The 25,386-nt window shown below is 34.5% G+C and overlaps 2 protein-coding genes across 3 annotated transcripts; both read right to left on the reverse strand.

Annotated features, from left to right (window-relative positions):
• Window positions 1-467: 467 nt before the first annotated feature.
• Window positions 468-24,295, reverse strand: LOC129744323 (uncharacterized). Of its 2 annotated transcripts, none has more exons than XM_055736802.1 (4): window positions 23,832-24,295; window positions 19,445-19,683; window positions 19,342-19,363; window positions 468-5,163 (listed from the first exon to the last, which is right to left on the reverse strand). In XM_055736802.1, the coding sequence occupies exons 2-4, from the start codon at window positions 19,619-19,621 to the stop codon at window positions 4,994-4,996; spliced, it is 369 nt and encodes a 122-aa protein (XP_055592777.1). In that variant the 5' UTR covers window positions 19,622-19,683; window positions 23,832-24,295; the 3' UTR covers window positions 468-4,993. The 2 variants fall into 2 exon arrangements, with proteins under 2 accessions (XP_055592777.1, XP_055592778.1); XM_055736803.1 differs by lacking the exon at window positions 23,832-24,295 and adding an exon at window positions 22,739-22,838.
• On the reverse strand, window positions 5,245-15,633 carry LOC129744321 (general odorant-binding protein lush). Its single transcript, XM_055736800.1, has 5 exons — window positions 15,469-15,633; window positions 15,330-15,405; window positions 15,173-15,267; window positions 5,546-5,660; window positions 5,245-5,458 (listed from the first exon to the last, which is right to left on the reverse strand). Exons 1-5 carry the CDS (start codon window positions 15,532-15,534, stop codon window positions 5,370-5,372), a joined length of 441 nt encoding a protein of 146 aa, XP_055592775.1. The 5' UTR covers window positions 15,535-15,633; the 3' UTR covers window positions 5,245-5,369.
• Window positions 24,296-25,386: the final 1,091 nt, after the last annotated feature.

Here is a 25,386-nt window from a genome sequence, read left to right on the forward strand (position 1 = left end):
CCCTTTGGTCCCCAGTGACGCTGACCGATTAGAACATCAGCATAATGGACATCTTCCTATTCAACAGTGCCCCAGCCTGGCGGTGCTCTTGATGGTGGGTGTACTTTTTTTTCTTTACTATTCATGTTTTTTTTTCAAATAAATGTTTAATAATAGTAAACTATAAAGTATTTTTCTACTCAAACGATTCATAATATCCCAATTTTTTATAAAAATTTCTCATATTCCGAAAAAAAATCCAAAATTTTACATCGCTATGTATTTTTACACGACAATATGCTGTTCTCTACTCGTGCATCGTTTTTGGTCTAAATTTACACGCCTCGATGTAAAGATGATGTAATTTTAGATCATAAACGGGGTTCCGTTTTCGTGCATCGTTTTCAATCTAAAATTACACGAATTTTTCTTGCTGTGTATACTTCTAGGATTTTATTTCGAAGTTTTATTAATTAAAACGCAAATAGTGATGTTGAGTACGACTTATCTTTATTTAGCGCCAGACAGTTATACACTTTATTAAAATATTTCATCCGTCATAGAAACTTCAAAACTCAAATCACATAAATAACTTTTAGTCTACTGAAATTAATGTTTTAAACGGTTTCTAGTTCTTTTAGAAGTCTCAAAAGCAACTTGACATGAAGCGAGTTTTCAATACAAACTGTTGAAATTATTTTTAAGATAGTATGGAAAACAATATTAATCGCAGCACACTAGATTGGACTACGCACTCATGCCTGCGACATTTGTGCTAACTCGTACATTTGTGTGACCGTATATTTGATCTTTTTTCTGTCAACAAACTTGTTGTAAATTTCTAAGATTTTCTAGAGTGAAGAATTCAAAAAGGAATGTTAGAAGAAAATTTCTTTAATGTATTTTGAAGAAGTTAACGTTTTAGTGAAATAAGTAGGGGAGAGTGGGGTGTCTCAATCTAATTTTCTTGTTTTCATCATAAATTTATGGAAAATTTCAACACACCATCGAAATTCGCCTGCGGAAGCTCGCCGCGAATGACCCGGTCTACGCAAAGGTTCCTGAAACGATCGCAGCGCAGATGTCGAAAGCGCAGATGTCGAGTGAATTACAACGTTTTGCTGTGGATACCGGACGTCTCGCACATCTACGCATTTGCTCGCACACCCATCGGCTGAAGAACCTCCAATCAATGGTGCCTGATGTTCCTGAGAATGTAGATGAATTAACCGCTCCTCCAGATCTTCCAATCGTACCAGAAGGTGAAGCAGATGATGATTTTCAAGATACAGAAACAATCAAGAACCATTTACAGTCTCCTGGCCAGTCCCCCTAACCGTCCAGTTCGAAATCGGAGGCTTCCAAATTGACTAATAAACTATTACGATCTTTCTTAGAACAAGTTCACTGGTGTACGGAAAGAGGGGTAGAAATTTTGACACTTTTAGTACATTTTGAAAATTTTGCCATGCAAAAACATTTTCAAGATCTGTCGCCTTCAAATTTTTTTTATAACACGTGTTGTATTTTCGCATGCTGTGATGCACAAATAGCAATATTTCTATCACATACGGCCGAAATATAAACAGTGCTGTAAAAAAAATACAACTCCCAAAGATCTTGAAAACATTTTTGCATGGAAAAATTTTCAAAATGTCAAAATTTGTACCACTTTTTGTTGAAAAAAAGAAATTTTGACATTCCGGAAATTTTACCATGCAAAAATGTTTTCAAGATCTCTGGGCGTTGTATTTTTTACAGCACTGTTTCTATTTCAGCCGTTTGTGATAGAAATATTGCTATTTTTGCATCACAGCATGCGAAAATACAACACGTGTTGTAGAAAAACTTGAAAGCCACAGATCTTGAAAATGTTTTTGTATGGCAAAATTTTCAAAATGTGCAAAAAGTGACAAAACTTCTACCACTTAGTCCCAACACCAGTGAACTTGCTCTTAATGGGAGAAAAAGGAAAAGTCGAAAAAGCCATGACTTGCTGTAATGGCTATGCAGTAACAAACTAGAAAATTTTCATCATTCCTATTCTGAATACAAAACAAACAAGTCATAATACATTCTCTTAGTCTGTATTACCTGTATTACTGTTGGGCACTCATTAGAGATTTTTGTTCACAATTTCGCTGAAGTTCAATTGGAATGTTTATTTTTTCCAAAATCTAGGCGATTTGTGTCTAAGAAACAGTCAGTGAGTGTACTTCTTATTCTCTCCTTTCAAATAGAACTATTGATTTGATTTTTCAATGATCATCAGTGAGGAACCGAGTAGAACAAAGTTGGAGAATGTTTCCTTAGGACACTTGGAATGAACCCTGCGTAGATACTTTCTAGGCGGATTCTTTCCACCTGTAACGAGTTCTCACTTGGAGGATGAAGTCAAGTACCCATGTTGCGAAATTTGGCAAACAAATTTCAAAATATTTGTTATGTTTCCATTGATAACAGTCGATTTATAACCAAACCTTCATTTTAACAGGAAAGCTAACTTGAATGCTGTAAATAAATTTACACATAAGTGAACAGATACACAGGCTTCTGAAAGATGATCCGTACACTGCTTTTGCACAGTGGGCACAGTTGGGCAAATAAATGTGACAGCCCCATGTGAAAGAATACAAATCTACGAAAGAAAGATTTTTTTTGAAGAATTTATGAAAACTATTGAAACGTTTCTTGTCTACCTTTTTTTCAAAAGGTAGAACATTTTTTGACTTGTTTGTGACTTTTTCTGATTTCGAATGAGATTCTTCTAAAATCAATGAAGATTTTATACCGGATACGAGCGTTTCCAGTGAAAGCAGGACAAATATTTATTTTTTATTTCTTTATTTCATTCTTGCAACATAAAAAAGATTGTAATCTTACGTTGCAAGAATGAAATAAAGAAATAATAAATAAAAAAAATATTGCTGAAGTTTCTTATTCAAATTCGTGACGAAAGCTCATAACTTCATCTATTATATTCAACAGTTTAAACTCATCTTAAGTGCATTTTTTGATAAAATTTGCGTTTTTAATAGAATTTTCTGTAGCGTGTCATTCTTGCGTAGAAATATCAACAATATATCAATTTCGTATAAGTTCAAAACAAAGTAAACTTGTTTGTGTTTTCATTCGAAAGTTAACAGAAAATGAGACCGAGAAAATGACCCAAAAGTCGCATGGGACAGTTTTGCTTGGAACGGCAGCATAGCACAAGAAAATGGCCTAACATTTTTTTCAAAATAACTTCTGTTGAATTTTCCAAAAAATAAAATCAATCAATTCTAAAACATAAGATCTTGGCAAGTATTGGCCAGGACCATTAACCGATGTTTTAGACTAAAATGAACTAACCCTTGTTCATCAAATATGGCTCCTTTGGATTATTTATGTTGATCATTCATTGATGTTTTTAAGAATACTCGAAAACAGGGTATCTAAAGTTATCTCACTGAAAACCTTATTTCTTCGTATTTGGTACGAAATATCCATAAAATTAGTCCTTAACGAAGAAGTGTGCCGCAAAACGATGGACTAGAGAAAGGTCTGAACTCGTTATAATGATTAAAAATAGAATGTTTCAAAACATATTTTGTGGTTAAACATTAAATATAAAATTGTCTTTCTATTCCAATAGAAACTAATCAACTCTGACCAGTTGATTTAAAACTAACGTGGTTATAATTTGGATTTGAACTTGTAGAGCACCCTGTATAGAATTCTTACAAAGGACCACACAACAAATATTTCATTAAATATCTTCATTGGCCTATATAAACATAAAAATCTTTAAATAATTAATTTTTACTTGGGTAGCACAGAAAACTGAAAAATTAGTTGTGCTAGGAAGATTTCAAATGGAAGTTGTCACTTTTACGATGTAAATATCAATGAAAACTTTTTGCTACAGCTTGCCTCGCAACATAACTAGCACCGCATGAAAACTTGCTTATGCACATCGAGGAACCTGAAAACCGTTCGAAGCTAACAAACTGCAAATTTGAGCCGGTCTAATAAAATACACTAATGAACCACCAAACTAGATCAAAGCAAGTACAATTTTGAAAAGTGTGTAGGTATTTTTTCGAGTATGGAAGCAACGGAATTCATGTTTCTTATATAAAATCAGGATTTCCATTTTGAAGAGAAATAAACAACAAATTAAATGAGTATAATACTATTTTCAAAATTTGCTCTTGAATGACTATTTTGATTCGGTGTGGTATTGCTTCAAGGTTTGATTGTCAATAAATGTGGTGAAATTTCAAAGTAACTCAACATTGACATAACAAAAGATTGCGACGCTCTCGCGTTGACGCTGGTGCAAGTGAAATAATGGCTGACGCGTTGATGATTCCTTCATTCTCGGTGGATTCTTTCGATATTTCAACTTATTTCCTAATTTTTTACGATTTTGATATAAAACATTTTCACTCGCACCTGTGTCGGTTATCTGTTTTCTTTTTTAAATTTTGATTGCGTTCGAATTGGACCTCATCTGTAATTGTGATGAATAAATTACTGCAAATGAATTTGCCCTATCAATGTGTGCGATTGGCCAATATTTAAAATGGCTGTATCAAAAATGAACCAGAAACGTTCCTTTTGTTTGTATAGTCTATTAAATAAAGTTTGATTATAAGTATTCTCAAAATGGGACTAAAATAATCAGATAGTGTGTAGAGTTTTTTCAAAACTTTTGCCTTACAATGTCGCTACAGTTATTCAAAAATTCTTACAGCGTTACTACATGTTAGATAGCTACGAAGATATCGCTTTAGATACACAGCACATTTTGAATGTGTGATTTCTTTACACACTATACCATTTCATGATAATTATGACACCGAATAATCCGTGGATTATAATATACTTTGCCGTTTATCCTTGGGGATACATTATACATCGTATTGATGGGAAAACCTTGTTTCACAGTTAATGATTATGTGTTTTTACGCGTTACTATACTGCTACAGAATAGATGTCTGAGTTTCGAGCGGAGCGCAGTTGCTTTCTATTTGCTAGTATCAGCTGGAGCAACGGTTGGAGCTGGCCCGGCGGGTCTTTGCCCAGGTATTGTTGCCGAATTCGTGCAATTGCATATTGCTTCGAATATTCTAAGCACCAAGCCTCGAGTGCGCGTCACAACACGGTGCTGTTTCAAGCCCGTCAACAGTTTATTGCCTGGAATAGAGAAAATTTACATTAACATATTTTTCGACATCAGTTATAAAATACAAAATATGAAAATGAATAAAACTCATATTTAAAACGTGGTTCTGAAAACTTATTTTAATTGCAGGCTAACATATAACACTGAAATCACTGTTTTTTAATTGTTTCCGATTAGATCGAGCTTTTTTTCAATTCCCAGGAGTTTCCATGGTACGTTAAGGGAAAACAAACACATCGGGATTCGTTTCGGCAGCACACTTCAATGAGAAATACACTCTATCGCAGGGATCTTTATAGGGCGTCTCTGAAAGTATATAACGAAACATATTACAGATTATTTTCCTCAAAATTGGAACGTTATTACTATAATAACGCATCGTTAAGAACTTACGTGCATCCTTGCATGCGTCTAGTACTTCTTTAACAGGTCCTTTGAGATCTGGAGGAAACATAGCGTCGAATTGGGCGGCCGTTTTTGAGTAGCTTAGTTCGCCTTTCTTCGTCATCTACGGGAAGAAGTATGTTATGGTTAAAATTGTGTTGGTTTTAGTCAAGGAACTATTTTCAAAAGGTTGTTCAGATTTCGATTGTAACGACATATTTTCCATATTTAAGCATCTCGAGCAATACTGCACTACGACTACTAACTAAAAGATAAACTTGGCAAAACTACCTGGAATGTTTTGTTTGATAACAATTTCAACTCAAAAGTGAAGTCTTTATTACCAAAATAATAATTTTACTTCTGAGTTGAATCAACATGAATTGTAATATATAGAGAATTGCAAGCAAAAAGGTTTAACATTGGCTCCAGAGAATAGTCTCTGGAGCCACTCACTTTTCCCATAGTGAAAGGTTGAGTTGATTTGGTGTTTTATTCGAAAAAAAAAATCAATCAATTTTTGAACACGCAGGTGCTTGTTATGAAGGCCGAGACCATCATTATTCTAAAGTAAACTATTCCTGACTAGTGGCTTACTGAGCCGTACCTCTTCTCTAAATTCCGTTGAAATGGTTCCGAATAATTACTTTTCAAAAACTAGACAATATACCGATTAAGAGCCCATCAAACATTTCCACATTCGTATATTACTACCCACACATCTCCCTTCTTCTCGGGAAAAAATGAAAAAAAAAAATTTCAAAATATTCGAAATGTAGTTAAAAAAAAGGACATGTTGCGAGAATGCCGGCGATTGTCCTGCAAAACAGGTGTTCGCTGCCAATCCGGTGAAACAAGACGAGCAGGGGCGCAACGAGCGAGGTGGTTAGACCAAGTGGAGATCAGATCAGATCACGACGGGTGAATGTGGGATGTCCGAGAAATTGGAGAATAGTTGCCATGAACCGATCAATTTTTAGGAATTATGTTCGTCAATTTATGTCGTGAGATGGAATACTACGAAAATAAAATTAATATGTAAGTTTAAAGCGACATTCACGCATCCTATCTTGCGAGAGAAATATTATTGCATTGAATATCCTAAGAAGAATGGAGGCATGTAAATTGTGCAAACAACGCCATAAACCATGCCACAAAGAGTTCTACGCAACCCGAATGCGCATTTGATCAAACAGCAAAATAGACCCTATCACAGAATTTTAGTGAATTGCATCACTTCATACAATGTGCCTTTATATAGGCTGATGCGCATCAGTCTTGTTGTTGGAAAGCGTTCGCTGCTGCTGGGAGCTTTCGTATAGCGAACATGTTATCACACCAGGGGTGCCAGGTGGTTTTGATAAAAATCAGGACACCGCAATGATAAAAATCAGGATTTTTCAGGACACTACTAAATTGATGAAAATAACATGCAGCTCTGCTTAGATTGCATAACTAAAGGCGAAATACAGGTACTGAAGACGCCTAAAATTATGCAATTATAACGAGAAGAACTTTGGATGACCTGAAGTTAATATCGAAAAACACTATTTTAATATCATTTGAGCCAAAGATTTTCATCGGTTAAACTAGTTTAACTATTTTATAAAAGATTTGTTCGATTTTCTCACCATTTAACAATAAATTTTGTAAAAGTTTAAATATTTTTGAAAAATCAGGACAAATCAGGATATTTTAAAGGTTATTTTTCAAAAATCAGGACAATTCAAGCGTTTTTGAAAAATCAGGACGGCCTCTCAAAAATCCGGACAAATCCTGAAAAATCAGGACGCCTGACACCCCTGTATCACACATCCAACGTGACAAAGTAACATCGACGAATTAATCGATGACTTCTAGATTTACCTACACATTAACAAAATACCTACGTGGAAGAATATGCCTCTCTTTGAAGTTTAACACGTTCGTCGCCACGTCACCCATATTTGGCAGACGGGTGTATTTCCTGAGGGGCCCCGTCACATCAAAAAGCAGGTGACGCTCTCTTACTGGAGTTTACCGCTCAGCTTCGCCACACGTTTCAAATATGGGAGTTCTCCCTCTTTGCTTTCTCTCTCTGAAAATTTCTTTGGGCCCGGCTAGCAAAACTACCAAAGTGAGCGTGGCGACGAACGTGTTAAAGGATGAATCATCTTTTGGGATGAAAATCCCGAGAAAAAAAATTCTGAGGGCAGAAAAAACGGATTCCTAATCTCAATCTCCTCTTCCTTCTCCTCCAAAGAACGAATAGCAAAGCACTGTGAAGCAGAGATGTTAAAATAGCGAGTCTTCATACTCGCCCTTCTTTGCAGAACGAATTTTATTTCGTTAAACTCAAACTGCAATGATGCTATCGATAGTTCAATTCGGAAAGCATCAGGAAGGAAGCTTCGGGTAAACTCGGCAGGAGTAAACAGCAATCGGGCGGGGGAAACATCAGCGAAACGAACGTACAGTTCTGCGGATTAAAAAAAAATCGTTTTCGTTCGGCAGCCGAACACATCAATCGGACAACGCATGGGGGCTTGGCTAAAAGTGATAGCTACAAACAAGAGAACGGGAAACGAGCGAGAGAAGGGTGCGAGGACCGAGGAACAGAGATGCCAATGTGCCTGATATTTCAGGCGTTGCCTGATTTTTCGAGGCTCTGCCTGACAACCTGATAAGCCATTGATTTTCCCTGATTTTTGAAAATATGCCTGATTTTGCCTGATTTTTGCGAATGTCATGAAAAAAAATGGGTAGTAAGGAACTGGAGTAGGCACCATAGCTGAAGTGAAAAAGTGAAAATGTGGCTGAATCAAAGCAATCGAAAGATTCCCGTTAATTCTTATTGAAAAAGAGAATTGAAGGGATTGCTTTGATGCAGCAGAATTATTCAACTAAATAGGCTCACAACACATAGTGAAGTGAAAATGTGGAGCGATGACCAAGAAAAAAAAAAGGTCTTCCGTTACTTTCCGTTACTTTCCGTTACTTTTACGTAGCCAGATTTTGCCTGATTTTTATTTCGCAAGTTCCCTGATTTTTGAAAATATATGTTGGCAACCCTGCCGAGGAATGTTGACTCGGTCCGTCGGGCAACGATCGCTCGTGTGCATTCGTGTACGGTCAGCTTCGTTCTGTTGTTTCGTTGTTGTGATTTTATTCCTGCGAGCAGAGATGCCAATGTGCCTGATTTTTCTGGCATTGTCTGATTTTTCGAGGCCCTGCCTGACAACCTGATAAGCCATTGAATTTCCCTGATTTTTGAAGATATGCCTGATTTTTGCGAATGTCATGAAAAATGGGTAGTAAGGAACAGGAGTAGGTACTATAGCTGAAGTGAAAAAGTGAAAAAGTGGCTGAATCAAAGCAATCGAAAGGTTCTCGATAATTCTTATTTAAAAAAAAGGGATTTCAATGGAATCTTTCGATTGCTGGATGCAGTAGAATTATTCAACCAAGTAGGCTCACAACACATATTAGAGTAAAAATGTGTAGCGATGACCAAAAAAAAAAAGAAATTTCCGTTACTTTAACGTAGCCTGATTTTGCCTGAATTTTATTTCGCCAGTTCCCTGATTTTTGAAAAAAAATGTTGGCAACCCTGCCTGCGAGGCATGGAAAACATCAATGCAAAACTGTTTTCTTCGTTTTGTGCACATTGACGTGATGATTGGAACGAAGATAAAATCTATCTGCAAATAGCAAGTTAAACTCGGAAGAAATCAGCCGAATGATTCTTTCTGAGGCGAGTTTGCGCACCTCTGCTGTGAAGTATACTCATTCCCGCATTTCATAGACGCGCCGATGGACGAGAGAGGTCTTTGACTCGAGAGCAGCGTTGCCACATTTAATTATGAACTTTCAATAAAAAAAATAATCTTTTTTTCATCTGAAACATTTGGACAAAAATCTCCACCACAATCTGTATCAACATTGAACTTTTCAATAGGAAACTCAAAAAACATCTGTGTTCCGAATGTTGTCAAAGTCAAAGTCTGTTTTTCAAGTATTTTGCTTCAGGAAACTTAGTTCTATAGATAAAAATTCTGCATGGCGTTTATTATTTCTGTCTTTTTATAATCAAATATGAGCATTCGATTCTATTAAGTTATCTTTATCTTGATGAAAAATCTGTACCTCAAAGCTGTCATCTGTAGGTACATAATCTGAACCGAAAAGAAGTACAATAATCTGTACTTTACAGATAAATCTGCACATGTGACAACCATGCTTGAGCGTTGTCTCTTTATTCAATCTTTTCAATGCTCTTCTTTTATCGTCTTTTTATTATAAAGGTTCCACATGCTCCATTTTCACAAAAAGGATTCAGATGATGTTTGATATATATAATAGCACCAGCACTAATTTTTACTACGGAAGTCCGGACTTCCGACTTCTGAAAGACTTTCGACAAAGAAAAGTGAAGTACTAGAATGTCGGAAGTCTGTATTTTGTTGCAGTTCACCAGCGACGTTTTTAATTTTTTTATTTAAATTCACAATAGTGGTTTTTCGATGCTAGATTAGCCAACGAATCAAAATATTCCTTTGCTTTGATTTCTTGTCCACTTATCTTGAATTATGCATCTTAGTTTCCTTGTTTCCTAATTTACTTCGGAGTTCAATGAACATGAATCGTAATAAATAGAAAATTGCAAGCAAAAAGGTTTAAGGTTTGCTCCAGAGGACAGTCTCTGGAGCCACTGTTTCAACGAAACTCACTTTTCTCATATTAGGAGGTTGAATTGATTTGGTGTTTTATTCGAAAAAAAAATCAACCAAACTTTGAACATGCATGTGTTTGTTAGAGCAAGTTCACTGGTGTTGGGAAATAGTGGTAAAAATTTGGTCACTTTTTGCACATTTTGAAAACTTTACCATGCAAAAACATTTTCAAGATCTGCGGCCTTCAAGTTTTTTAACAACACGTGTTGTATTTTTGCAAGCTGTGATGCAAAAATAGCAATATTTCCATCACAAACGACTGAAATAGAAACAGGTTTGTAAAAAAAATACAACGCCAAAGATCTTGAAAACATTTTTGCATGGTAAAATTTTCAAAATGTCAACATTTCTACAACTTTTTCCCAACACCAGTGAACTTGCTCTGAGAAATGCTAGGAATTATGGTGTCGACCATAAAAATAATCATTCATAATAAATCCTGGAAACACTGTAAAAAAATTAATACTTAATTGAAATCTAGGAAAAAAACTCTGAATCTAAAAGGTAAAAGGTTGTTTTGAATTGAGCGAAAAAAGTTATAGTTTTTTTAGCACATTTTCCCATATTTTGGTATAGAATATGAAAAATAAAAATGTTAACGAAAATATTTGCAAGTTCTTTCGCTTACTTTTATTTTTTTCGACATCGACAAACTCACTCTTGAACAGAAAATCGAGAAAAGGAATATTAGAAATTTTTAAGTGTTTCCAGGCATAAAAAAAGTGATTTTTGTAAGAATTTTCACTTAGTTATTGCAAGTTATGAGAAAAATTGCAATAAATTGACTGAGGTTAGGCTCAGATATGCTTTACTGCTGTACACGTTTTTAAGTTTGACGACGTGTGCACAAGACGGGAGGGAAAGAGCCTCTTTCAAATGTCACATTTTTAAAAACTTGATAGTTAAATTTTTAAGGAGTTTAGCTTATTGGTTTTGCCCTTTGGGTATTTTTTCTATCTTTACCTTCGACACTGATTTTCTGGTAGGAAAAGCGGGCCTTTATGCCACCAAAGTTAAAGCGTTTTCGTTTGCTCGTTTGAGCGTTTGGTAAACTTTATTCTTCATAAACAAACAAAATCGTCAAATATATGCTACACTTTTCCCCAACACTGACAACTTCTACAGGTTGCAGTGGCAACCGCCTGCTTGACATTCAAAACTCGGGCAAATCTCAGGATAGCTAGATTCCTTAGAGCAAGTTCACTGGTGTTGTGAAAAAGTGGTAGAAAATTCGACCCTTGTGGCACATTTTGAAAACTTTACCATGCAAAAACATTTTCAAGATCCTCAATTCAGTTCGGCCTTCAATTTTTTTTACAACAGGTGTTGTATTTTCGCAAGCTGTGATGCAAAACAAAGCAATATTTCTATCACATACGGCTAAAATAGAAACAGTGCTGTAAAAAAATATAACGCCCCATGATCTTCAAAACATTTTTGCATGGTAAAATTTTCAAAATGTCAAAAATTCTACCACTTTTTCCCAACACCAGTGAACTTGCTCTTAGGTATACTATTCCGTTGCTTGTATATGTATTAGTAGGCCAACCAAATAATTGTTTTAGAAAATCCACAGAAATTATATAGAATTTTAAAAATATTGGTTTTCTAGAAAAACTCCTTTTTTTTAATTTTGCAAAAAATATAAAGGTGTTCCCAAACTATCTGCAATTTTTAAGCGCTTATGCGGATGGAATAAATATTTTTACATAGATTTTTTTATCGAGTTAGAAATATTGCGATTCATTAAATTCATAGTCATATCTTAAGCATATTTTTTAAACTACATTTGAAAAACGTGCTTTTCGAAATTCGAATATTTTGCTGAATTTCCAAAGAAAAACTGTCTTTTGGGCATACATTTTACTGATTGCCACACAAGTCATCTCAAACAATGCGACTGATTAGTTATTTGAACAAGAAGACCCCTAAATTTTCCATGAATTGTGATTTTGTTTGAAATCTCATACATATCGTTCGAAATTTTATGACTATTTTTGACCCTGCGTTTACACGGTTCTGTCGATTAAGGTTGAGCGCAATGTTATACTTTTCATCTACCTATCTTGGGCAAAACTGGTGGACTTCTGAATGAACAAATGTTTGTGTTACAGTAGTTAGAGCGAAAACGCTAAACAGAAACGTTATTAATTTTGAAAAATTGATATTTTAGTGCGGAGTTTTTTTTCGCCATGTCTAGCGTATCATTTCATGTACGCGATTGCACTTTACCTAATAAACGCGGTTTCATCCTTAAATCACTTAAAACTTTCAAAAATTGATAAAATTTAATTGGGCGAAAGTTCCTGTTGATGCATTTTCGTTGGAACGTGAACGGCTTAATTACTTTTTTCGTGTAGAACCAAAGGTCGTAACTTCAAAACCAATACAAAAACGACCGATCAATTGGGTGAATCTTGCAGGCGTAACTAGAATCGAAAACAAAAAAGGCGAAACTCGAAAATATCTTAAATTAAGTGAAAAACGTTAAAGATCTTGAGAACCAACGAGTTTGTATAAGTTATATAATGCACATTTCTTGATTTTCTTGAACAAAAAGGAGTCAATTTTTTAAATTGCATTTGATAAGATGTTCCGAAATTTAGAACGCGTTTTTCTCGTTTTAATTAAGCTAATTGCTAGTTTTGCCCTTATGAAACTAGTCCACAAAGATCTGTTTTTGTAGTATAGTAGTTTTCGATTTTATCACAGTTTGATTTTGTCAATACTCGTCATATTCACGCTCGATTTTATCACGGTTCTTATTTCGATTTTATAATTCTTTTTTTAAAACTATTATAAATCATACAAAACCTATTTCCAGTCTCTTAAAATCAATTAAAAAAACACGAAACGCGTTTGTAAGTCGTATTTTTATGGTTCCTGGTATGGTAGATGCATCTAGATGAATTTTAAATAATGGGAAAATGTCATTGAACTTTTGATTACTCTACTGGATTGAATATTTAATTGTCTGAAATTGTCATCGAATTCGAGATGCGTTTTAATTTATCCAATTATTGTGAATTTAAATAAAATTTTTGGAAACGTCGCTGGTGAACTGGCAACAAAATACAGACTTCCGACAATCTAGTACTTCACTTTCCTTTGTCGGAAGTCCGAACTTCCGAAGTAAAATTTAGTGCCGGCGCTATTATAATTAACTAAAATTCACCAATGCGTGGGAATATAGCTGATTTACTGTTCTTTTTTACTTGAGATTTGTTTTTTAACAATATGGAAATGAAAGTATTATCATAAAAAAATATGGGAGGCCTTTTGAGCTAAATAAGTATAATTATTTTGAAGGTACCGAGTTGTGCAAGTCCCGCCACATTTTTCATAAATTCATACCTTTCATTTTATCAAAACTGTGATGATAAACAAATAAACATATTGAAATTACACAAATAACAATTCGAGAAACGAAAAAATATTTTAAATACCCTATTAATCGGTGAATAGGACACACCTGCAAGTTTGGACAAAGAAATTTGAAAAAAGTATAAAATGTGTTAAAAATTTTGCACCGTTGTATAGGACGCACCTTGATTTTGGCCTTAAAATTTTGGAAAAAAAAAATTGCGTCCTTTATTGCGGAAATTGCACCTATTTAGACTCCTGTGCAAATAATTTCCACGCAGAAATATTTTCGCACTGACATACACATAGACAACCCGTGTCAGTTTTTCAAATCAGCCGTTACTCGCTTCTGATTTTCGAATCACATTTCCAAACGGCATAATCGTTATTGTTTTGGCGAAAATTATTACGAAATGCGAACCAAGGAGTTTAATAACGAAAATTGACCGATCAACAAATGAAAAGAAACGAACAGAAAACAGAATGCATTCTGTACATTCGTGTACCAGAATTTAAGTTGAACAAATAAATCATGCCTTATTCGGGCGTTTTTCAAATTACTAAAAAATTAGCCAAAAAATTAAGGATTCACTGACTATTTTTACTGACACACCAGTCGTTTTTTTTCAAATTTATTCAAAGATGTAAAGAATATCGATATATGTCATTGTCTATGTATAGGTCTGTGAGCAGATTTTACTGCGCGCAAATTATTTGCACAGGGGTCTAAATAGGTGCAATCTGCGCAGTTCCTCAAAGACGGCAACGGTGCGTATGAAAGTTGTTTTTTTATAGAAATAATTTGAAGTACCTAACTGAACTCTGATGTTGGTCCTTTTTTCATATAGTCCCTTTTTAACTTTTAACAGATGATAGTTTATATAAAGAATGTGATGGTGTTAGTGAGTGCGGAATTTTCATCTGTCAAATCAGATTCTCGCAGTAGTCTAAGAATTCATGCAATTGACAATACGCCGTTGAATACGGTAGTTAACTGTAATTTTAACCTTATTGAAAATTAACCGCTCTGACTCCAAAGAGCTTATCTGATAGGAAATTTTTATAATAGTTTTAATAAGTTAATGCTTTGACGTGTGTGATTAAAAAGACCAATCTGAAGATATTTTAAGGATGCAGTTTACGCTTGATCATTTTTTGGTTTAATTTTATTTATTTATTTGAAATTAGAGAAAATGTCGTTTAAGTTTTTGTAAAAAGTATTAGTCTCACTCAATTGAGCACTCTAATGGGATGAACATGGCTTTGAGGAAAAACCGTAATATTTCTATGTAGGAGGACATTATAAAGTGAAATTAATTCTTTGTATTATTGTAAATGCATTGAATGATCAAATCTGATGAATATTAAGCATGTACACTACTTATTAAAACAAGAACTCATTATTTAAGTCAAAAAAAAAATATTTAAAGACTTTTTAAGTTCCGCCAAATTCACGTGTTCGCCATTATCACCATAAATTTTTTTTTGAGCGTGATAAAATTGAAAAACTACTGTATAAAAAAATAGGAAGGTTAAATTCACAACCAGGCGTCAAACTTACCGTTCCCGCCATTTGAGCGATGCACATTGTGTAGCATTTGAGTTCCTTCTCGGGGTCCGGTTTAAATTTGCCTTCTTTCAATTGGTCAAGTGCAGCTAGAAGAAAAAAAAAACTAGTGAATTATGAATCATTTGGGGAAAAAACGATCTTTTAATACCTGCTTCAACGTTAAATTTAGGCGCACAAGCCCGTCGCATGACATCAAGGGAATTTCTGAGTTGCTTCATAGTCATCTAAAGTACAGTGGATAGATTAAACTAGTTTCTGATACATGGAAATCTAAGTAAATCACTTACCGCACAATAAACATAGTTCAGCATGTTGAATGTGAAGACAATGTTCACTATCAAATACACTTTCATATTGATCACTGAGTTTACTCATAGTTCAAAAAGCACTTCTCCGGATTCATTCAACTGAAAGACGCATTTGCGCTCCGATCTGCAAAATGCTGCCAATTTATATTGATGTCCGCACTAGGCCGGCTGTTCGGCGTGGCTTATAATTATCGACTTTTAAATGCTGACAGGAACTGACTGTTTCCTCCTGGGTCTGATTAATTACGCCTCTGTTCGCTGGGTGCCAATTGGAAGAACAGCTCATATATTTCTATATTTTTTGATTTACAGTTTTTTTTTAAATAAGGTGATCTTCAATATACTGAATTCATCAGAATCAATCAACTCTGAGTTTCAGTTAACCCTTTCCTTCCCATGGTAGCACAGGTGATCCACAAATTTGCACAGCTCGCATTTGAACTGGGCGCTTTGGATCAACACCATTTTTTCACCGAATGTGTAGATATGAGTGAAGAAACATCGCACGAAATTTGAAGAAAATTGGTTCGCTAGGTTTTGCTTGGCAGATCAAAAACTGCAAAAAAGTCGGATTTTTTTCGAATTTAAATCAAGTCGTCATTTGTTGTTCAATAACTTGACAAGTTTTAATAATTTCCTTCAAATAAAATTACTGACGCGCAGAAGATTGCTTATGCAAGCAGAATCAAATGATGGTTTGCTTAGATTTCAACTAAAACATATAAATTTTTGAGTAAGTAAAGTGGATCACTGGTGATACACTGGGAACAAAACGTACTTTTCTTCTTGTGAAGCTTCTTATCAATACTCAAGAAAATCATTTCGTCAACAAAAAATCGCTTCAGGATAGTAATTCATCTGCTTAAATGACCACATGTTTCGAAATATTTGTAAAAGTTCGTGATTTTCTCGAAAAACGGCATGTTTTGTTTTCCTTGCGCAAAGTGTCATGGCGGCCAATTGTTCAAGGCAAAAATGAAAATTTCAAATATTTCAATAAATAGACTTTCCGAGGGATGCGTATACCAAAAAAGTTTTTTATCCAATAGGATCGTTTTAGTTGGTGATCAATGAAGTGATGAAATTCCATGTTTTTTTGCAATTATTTCCGGTTTTTCATTTGCACCCTATGTGTTGTTATCTTCCCAATGGAGCACATATGATCCACCTCAAAACGCAAATTTATCAAATGGATCATTAAAGTAGGTTTAAATTATGCATCTTTTGTTCTAAAACATTAGCTGTGAATCAATATTTCTATTTTTTAAACGTGAAAAACCTCGTGGGAAGGAAAAAGTTAAGTTACCTAGCAAAACCGTTTCAGCCATGATTGAGAATATCAATGCAAAACCGTAGCTCAAATTCGGAATTTAAATTTAGATCTACAATAAAGAATCAGTGTTCGATTCATCGTCTTCAGCGTCGAAACAAAAATCCTAAAAGTGTTAGAACTCTGTATCGACTTTCTGTAACAACATTTAAGAAATCAAAATCGAAACTTTGATTCACAGTTCCGGAACCAGAGTTTAGAATCGGAATCAAAATACAGACAGTTGGTATACAGAATCCGAAACAAAATTATGGTTCGGAAGTCAACATGCAGACGTCAGTATATGTAGAATTGAGAACCAGAATTCATAAAGCAGGATTCTTGAGTTTAGAATCAAAATCCAGCATTAGAATTGAGTTAAAAATAATTTAATAATTCGGCGTAAAAATTAGAGATAATAACTCAGGATCTAAATTCAGGATCCGAATTAAGTATAAAAAACTCCAATAATATCGTGAATGAGATTGAATTTAACTTAAGAAATGAAATTGGAACTTTTGTGTATGATTTTACAGCGAAAATAAACAAATAGGCATAATAAAAAAATAGTAATTTCAAATAATAAAAATAAAGAAGCTCAAGAACCGAAAATAAAAAAATCAAAATTCAGAACCACAATTCAGTACTCTGAATTACAATTCGAAACTCAGAAAAAAAAATTAAGAATCAGAACTAGAATTTAGGACAAAGAATAAAAAATCAAAACTCAAGAATCCGAAATTAACAAAGAAGTATGAAGTATGAAAGTATGAAAATCTTAAATCAAAAAACAGAATCTAAAATAAGTTGTTTTTATTTTTTTTAATGAATCATAATCTAGAATTAGAATTCTAAATATAAATTCTAAATCACAATGTACCATCACAATTCAAAATCAGAATTCAGAATAAAAACTTAGAGTTAGGATTCAAAAACCGAATTCAGCAACAAAATGTTTCAGAATTCCGAATCAATATAAGCACTTATAACTCTAGCTCACAAAATTTAAAAAAGATCGTGAATTTCATTGACCGACCTGAATTGTTAAAGACAATCGGGCGCTGAATCCGAAAATGAAATAAAAAAAAAACAGTAGAACAGTCTTTGAGTAATGCTCCAAACATTCTTCAATTTTCAACCGATTTGAATAAATAACCACTTAAAATCTTCGTTTTGAATTGACATTTAAGGTCAATAGAAAATCTGATTTTTAAGTGTTACCATCTAATCTAAAACTTTTGCTGAAACAAAATTACGTTTTTTTAAATACATTTTTTTATCATAAAGTCACAAATGCTAATATCAACCATACACAGAAAGAAAAATGTAATCTTACATTGTACGTTTTCACATCATCGCCACGAAAAATTGAAAAAGAGTATAACATTTAAAGGCTAAGATGAACTTTACATGTCACCGCATGCGAATTCCAGCATCAACGTCAGTTTGCCAATTCTGTTTTGTTTTCGTTCCTATTGGATTCCCAACGAAGGTGAGCTTCATCAATTAGCTTGCAATTTCATGTAAATCTTAGCGTTCGCAACGTTCGACCCTAATTTGTTGTACCTGCTCGTGTGCTGTTCGCTTCTGTTCGAATCGAGGTGGTGCTGAGTTTTAAAGCAAGTAAGTGAGAAATAAAACTCAATACCCTTCTAATTATTGTAATTATTATATCAAATGGTCAATTTTATTTGTTCCAGAAAAAATGCCACTTGAATTCAACGAAAGCTCGGGCTATCCCAAGTGTATGACAGCTTATTTTCCTACCAACATGTCAATCGCCGTTGCCGTCGTCGGGAGAATAGCACCAAAAAACCGATATTCGTGAAAATTTATTGAATACCAATTTTTCTTGTGTGGATCAAATAAAATGTATGTGTAAGATATTAAAATCTCTTTTCGACAAATATCGATGCTTTTCTTATTGGATAAACAACCATACCAAAAAGAATGATTGGAAATGTAGGTTTACAGTAAACAAATCAGTTGAAGGCGATTGGAAGTTTACATGAATTAAGCCGTATTGATACATGTAAATACCCGATTCCCTTCTACCCATGCAGTTGCATGTAATGTTACAAGGATTTTTCTAACTGTGTACTCTTGATAATAGCAAAAATTAAGTTCAGGTGATCGATAGCAAATTCATTCACCTTCAATATGCAAAAAAGATATTTCAAATTAATGCTACGCAGTTTGAGATATTTGATCCTAAGTTCAAGTACTTTTTTATTTTTCCAAAATTTCATGTTTGGAGTGTAACTAAAAAACTGTACTACTGAGATTTTTTGAATTTCATTTTCGTATTCAGTGCCTAATTTCGTATTGAAAGTGATCTTCAGGTTCAAAAATGCTGTTAACTAATGTAATTCATTTTTGAAATCATATCTAATATTATAATCAGAAGCAGAATTAGAATCTAGAATTATAAAAAGATACATTTGATTTATTAGATTAAAAACGATTTGATTTGTTTTAAACTTTGAAAGTTTTCACTATAAATTTAATTCTAAACATGATTAGAGTTTGAAAACGATCCTTACCATTCTTAGGCCTGTCCTCAGACTAAAAAAAAAACAAATAAAAAAATTAATTATTCCATTATCGTCATTATTCCATTATCGTCATGTTGTCAATTCAACTGACCACTTGATCCTGCATTTTATCTTCCGCACTTCGCTGTGCCTCATTGAGCACATCGTCCACAAACCCATTCAGCTCATCCATCTTCTCCGAGTCCTGTTTGAACTCCGCGATACGACTGTCGATGTCGTCCACATGGTTGTGGATTTCTTTGACATCCAGATTCATTTCCACGCGCATTTTGATTTCTATCGGCTCTAGGCCGTACTGCTCAATATAGATCAGTTAAAGCTTGTTTGTACCTGCAATACAAAAGTAGAAAAATAAGAAATAAATAAGTGCTGAATATATTCACTTCTTGATACTTTTGAAACATTCGGAAATCTTCCTTTTCCTACAGGCATTATTTGAAGAAAGGAAAAAAAAGTTTTCATTCGAGATTTTCCAGTGTTTGGAAATAAGAAATAAAAAGTTCACACACAAAGATTGAAGTTCCCAAAATCTTCAGAGCCCGAAAAAAGAAAAAGTAGTTAGAATTCAAATAAAAATCCAGAAATTCAAAATCTTGTCTAGAAATTGAGATCTAAAATCTGAAATCTGAAAATTATATCTAAAGTCAGAGTCTGAAATCTAAATCAATCTGAAATTTGAAACTGAGATCTAAATTTAAAAACTGGGTCTTAAATTTGAATCTGAAATTTGCAGAAGCCGGCGTTAAAACGTTATTCGCTAATTCGTCAGCTACATTTTGTTATTTATTTTTCAACTTAATTTTTGGAGAACTGACGGATAAAAAAAACTCTATCGCCTTGTGGAAAATAACATTCATTAGCAGTCTTGCTTGAATAATTGTACCTAGTTGAGTTTGTATATACGTTACTTCGCCAGCAATTTCGTGAGAAATAAACTTATCAACAAAATAGTAGCGGACTAATTAGCGATGGCGATTCAACGACGAACACTAGAAAAATGTATCAAAATATAAGCATTCTTCCCTGACTGATTGCTTCTGAGTTTGTTTATCCGCTAGTACAAAAGTTTGATGAATGAAATGTTAAGTGAAAACGGAAATTATCTAACAAAAACGAAGCAGACAAATTAGCGGTTAGCGTTTTAATGTCGGAAATTCGAATTTGAAATCTGTATATGAAATTTGAAATTTGGATCCGGAATGTTAATCAGACTATATCTGAATAGGGGAGATGAGGGCATAACGAGCACCCAGGGCATAATAAGCACTCCTTTTTTCTATAAGAGTGCGTATTTTCTTAAATAAATTTTCATGAGGATTGTTTTCGTACTACCTATAGTATTAATTTTTCATTAAAAAATAAATATCCTTCTCATCTTTACAGAAATATTAAATAATAACCAGCTAGGTTCTCAAGTGACGAAAATATTATAACTTTTGAGCACCACCAAATAAGCTTTTATGACCTTTAAATCATCTTGATCTGAAATGTAAGCACTGCAACATGATTTACACATTGTTTCTCAATTTTCACTATCATAAAATTTTTGATTTTTCACTTTAATCCATTTTAAAACGCGTTTTTACTTAAATGCCTGCACAGCAAACATTATCTCCTGTAAAATTACGCAAATGTCCTGTAACAAAAAGGAGCAGGACTTTTACCGTAATTTTACAGGTCGAAAACATGATTACGTGACATTTTATTTTTAGTGCACAAATTTTTACCGGACATTTGCTGTAATAATAAATGAATCTTCGATAGCTTTCTAAGAAAACAACTTAAAATTACAGGTTTTGTTAATTACAGGTGATTTATTTTAAAGGTTGCAGTTTTCAGTGACACGTAATAGTCAAAAAAAAAAAATTCTGTGTGTAGCGAACAGAGCACTAATAATCAGGGCAAGATGAGCGTTTTCGGCAGTTCATTCTGGCAGCGAATTCAACTCAATGAAGTCAACTGAATAATTGAGCTACAGCTTGACTTGTTTCATCTGTCGATTTGGCCTATTGGTAAGGCGTTGGAGAGGTAATCAGTAGACTCGAGTACGATTAATATATTAATTAATATAGCCTTTGCAAAAACATTTCATGCAAATATTAACAGCTCTAGCAAGCAAAGGCTGCCATTTTTGAATATTTTTCAATGGATTCATATTTTTTTTATTTTGAAAAGGTTATAACTTTTTTCATGAAATTCTAAGCTGCTTGTTAAGTTAGCAAAAAATGAAGCTTAAGAATATTCAAATACAAAAATCAAAGACCGACTTCATTTCAAGCTTATTTGAATTTTCTGGATGATTTAATGTGCAAAAATTTCTTCTTCCATACAAATTTCCATACAAAATTGAAACGCGTTGCGCTAACTCAGGAATTAACCAAATCATCTCAAATTTTACACTGATGCTTGGTGACCCAAAAGGCATCTAAAAAAACATATGGGAGCAAAAAGTCATTTTTTGCAGCGGTCTAATGAGCATGTGTTAATTCTTTGAATTCTATACAAACAGACCTAGATTATTTTGTTATTGCTTTGTTTGATGAATCTACGCCTCACGTTTAGTGCAAATAGCATCGATCATGAATGATAAATGAAAAAAAAAAATCACCTTGACCAGGAATCGAACTCGAGTCTACTGATTACCTCTCCGACACCTTACCAATAGGCCAAATCGTCAGATGAAACAAGTCAAGCTGTAGCTCTATTATTCAGTTGACTTCATCGAGTCGAATTCGCTGCTAGATTCCCCGGCATAAAACGCTCATCGTGCCTCGATTAATGGTGCTTATACTGCACCAGGGATTTCATTATGCCCCTACAGTGGTTTCAGCTTTCGGCAAAACATTTTAAAATGCATTTTTAAACGTTTTTATCTACTTTGTCAAGTTTCATCCAATTGGGCAACAGACAATTTGAGTGTCTGAACACGAAACAGTGATGTAATTCACATATTATAGCTGTTCTATACGGTTAAATAAGCGTTTTCCTTAAGGTGGCCATTATGCCCTTATATCCCCTATATCTGAAATATGATAATATATTAATCTAAGATCTGAAATTGAAATCTGAATCTTAAATTTGAAATCGGAAATCTGAATTTGAAATCAGGCACTAAGTTAATAGCTGGACATAAGTTTGGCATGTAGTTTAAGCTTCTCATCAAAGTGCTCTTTTAAACACCGTTAGTTTTATTCTAATGATCTATCAGTCCATATATTTTATTCCTGTCTGTTATTCCTACAAGAATAACTTTAACGAACAAAGCCGCATAAAAAAATCTAAAAACAAGTTCACGGATATTTTTATTTTTTTTTACTATCTCCCTCTTCGTGAGGTTTGAACTTCGAGTGACAAAAGAAGGATTTCAAATTTCATTCTAACTTACTTGACACGATATCTCATAAGAAGTTTGTAAGATATGTAATATTACTACTTCATGCAGAATCGTCTTAACCGACACTTTCTGCTCTGCACACCGCACAACCATAATTGATCAGTCTCATTAGAGCTTACGATGAGGTGTAAGCTCTTAAAAAGACATAACTATACATAAGTACCTGCACTAATCAGTAGGTACCTTCAATCAATTGCGACACATTCAACACTATTGAGCGCTGCAACAATTCAAAGCAAGGCGGATAGACGGATGCTGTGTTGTTGATTTTGTTGTTAAAATAGCACGCAAGCAGCACTTTGTTTATGTAGTGAGTAGTGACCAAAGTAGTAGATATACTAATGAAACGTTTCCACTGACGCGCGTGATTGCAGCGTAAAATGTGCATGCTGACTTTAGCGAGGGCTTCGATTTATAAGGTTACACAGCCTGCTATTTGCATTTTAATACCCAAAAGTTTACTGAATATAGTTTTTAACACTTATTGTCATTTTTTTTATTTATATAAAGTATGTGCTATTTTAAAAGCTTTTCGTCAAAGCAATTTAATTCTCACTGTAGTAAACGCGTCATCTAATTTTTAGTTTGTTTTAAATTTTATTTAGAAATATTAAATGTTTGAACTGGGATAGCAGTGGGAACGGTTGTATGAATATTGCAAGATTCGTTGTCGGCTGTTCCCCCCCGAACTCACATATTGCAATTGAAGCTGGCTTTGAAGCTTCAGCTTTTCTCACTGAATATACGTACATATATTCTGTAAAGCATACATATAGAACATGTTTGCTTATTATGTATAAACAAAAGATTTTGGTTAGATAAAAACGAAGCCTTCGTTTCAGCTGTATAGTAGGTATAATATTTTCGTTTCCTATTTTTCATTTAATTTAATTTCCACCAAGTAGGGCGAGTAAACATCTTTAAATCTTTAGAAATAGTTCAATCTAAGTAAGCTTTTGAATTATACGAAGCTTCAAATCAAATTGATCACACACAATACAAGTAAAACTAGTAACGCGCTTTACGAGAGAAAAATCAATGCCTTATCTCGGCTATCAATCAGTTGTTCACGGGCTTTTCTCACCTATTTTCCCCAGGGCAATGGGGAGCAGTTTTTCACGTTCTAGTCCTAGCACGCAATCTATTGGTGAATTTTCCTTTGAATTTTATCCACTTCTACACGAGTCGGATATCATCCGTTCGAGTGTTTCCTGGTCAACCGTCGATTCAGCTAGGCTTCAAGATGCATTACGGAGGATTTATTCCGGATAATCGTTATTCAAACGAACTGAAATCGCACTACGACGGATCACTTGAGCAAAGACTACACTTCTAGTATCAGCCGTATCAAAGTACTGATGATGATGAGAAACAGCAACTTTGCACATCACAGTCTCGACCATCCAGATAATACAGTAGGGTAGTATTGCCGAGCGAGAAAGAGGGCTTTTCAATCAGACTACCTAGGTAGTGTGAGAGTAGAAAGATACTAAAAAAATTGCCCGTGGTCAAACAATCCACTCAGACGCGTCTGGCCCAACTCGGCTGTAGGAACGATGCCCTAGCTCAGCTGCACGAATCTCCCGCTATAGATTTTTTTGGATTTGCAAATATTCTCTCTTGCCAATATCGGAAAGCTGATTTCCACTCTTGGTGTGATGATGAGTAGCAGCATGCAAGCAACAAATCGATCACGAGTGGTATGCATTCTGTTGAAAGGAAAACATGCGCACAGTATAGTACCTATGTAAGTAAAGTTCGAAGTTAAATGTATTCCTCTGATAACGACAACTACTCAATTAAATTCCTTAACGAAAGATTAAGAATTCAAAAAGGATCAACAAAAACCATTTCCATGAATAGAAGAAAAAAAAAGTTTCTTCCAGTTTCACACATCAATCCTCCTACCTAACAAACATATACCAACACAAATGTTGGCTGATGGCTCATAAAGGTGAATGAGGAGAAAGGTGAGTTTTGTTTTGGTTGCGCAATGTCCAACAGCGCACGTGAAGGCACTTGTGGTAGGTAGGAACCCGGACGCCGTTGTTGAGGCACGATCCGTGTCCGGTCAGGCAGCCGGATACTCTTACAAAGGATTGTATACCGATTGGCATAAAGTCATTTGGCATAAAGCCGTTTGGCATAACGCCGTTTGGCATAAAAGTCGTTTGGCATAATGCCGTTTGGCATAATGGCCGTTTGGCATAATAGTCGTTTGGCATAATGGACGTTTGGCATAATGGTCATTTGGCATAATAGTCGTTTGGCATAAAATAATGCATTTTCTTTGGGCATGTGGCATGCGAACGGGGCCGTCCTCAAATTATGGATCAAAATTTCGAGGAAGCTTCCTCACGCTTCGCGTTCGAACTAAAATGATGTATGGTCCTTACGCTTCGCGTTGCGGACCGGGCTAAGGGATTGTCCCTAGCTTTGGGTAAACCTAGAAACACGGTGCCTTCCTAGGGCTTTGAATAAACCTAGAAAGACGGTAAAGTGAAAAAAAAAACTAATGTATTTTAGTTTTAAGCAACATTTTATATTACCTTATGAGTTTCGATATTTTTATGCCAAACGACCATTATGCCAAACGGCCATTATGCCAAATGACCATTATGCCAAACGACCATTATGCC

Source organism: Uranotaenia lowii, chromosome 2 (assembly GCF_029784155.1).
Source record: "Uranotaenia lowii strain MFRU-FL chromosome 2, ASM2978415v1, whole genome shotgun sequence".
Lineage (NCBI taxonomy): Eukaryota > Metazoa > Arthropoda > Insecta > Diptera > Culicidae > Uranotaenia > Uranotaenia lowii.

Bases quoted from the DNA above. Each gene is read 5' to 3' on its own strand.
- LOC129744323 (XM_055736802.1), bottom strand. From the start codon at position 19,621: ATGCGCGTGGAAATGAATCTGGATGTCAAAGAAATCCACAACCATGTG. The intron at 19,364-19,444 runs GTCAGTTGAATT...TTTTTTTTTTAG, and splicing joins ATAAAATGCAGGATCAAGTG to TCTGAGGACAGGCCTAAGAA. The intron at 5,164-19,341 runs GTAAGGATCGTT...TCTCTATTCCAG, and splicing joins TGAGGACAGGCCTAAGAATG to GCAATAAACTGTTGACGGGC.
- LOC129744321 (XM_055736800.1), bottom strand. From the start codon at position 15,534: ATGAAAGTGTATTTGATAGTGAACATTGTCTTCACATTCAACATGCTG. The intron at 15,406-15,468 runs GTAAGTGATTTA...ACTGTACTTTAG, and splicing joins TGAACTATGTTTATTGTGCG to ATGACTATGAAGCAACTCAG. The intron at 15,268-15,329 runs GTATTAAAAGAT...TTTTTCTTCTAG, and splicing joins TAAATTTAACGTTGAAGCAG to CTGCACTTGACCAATTGAAA.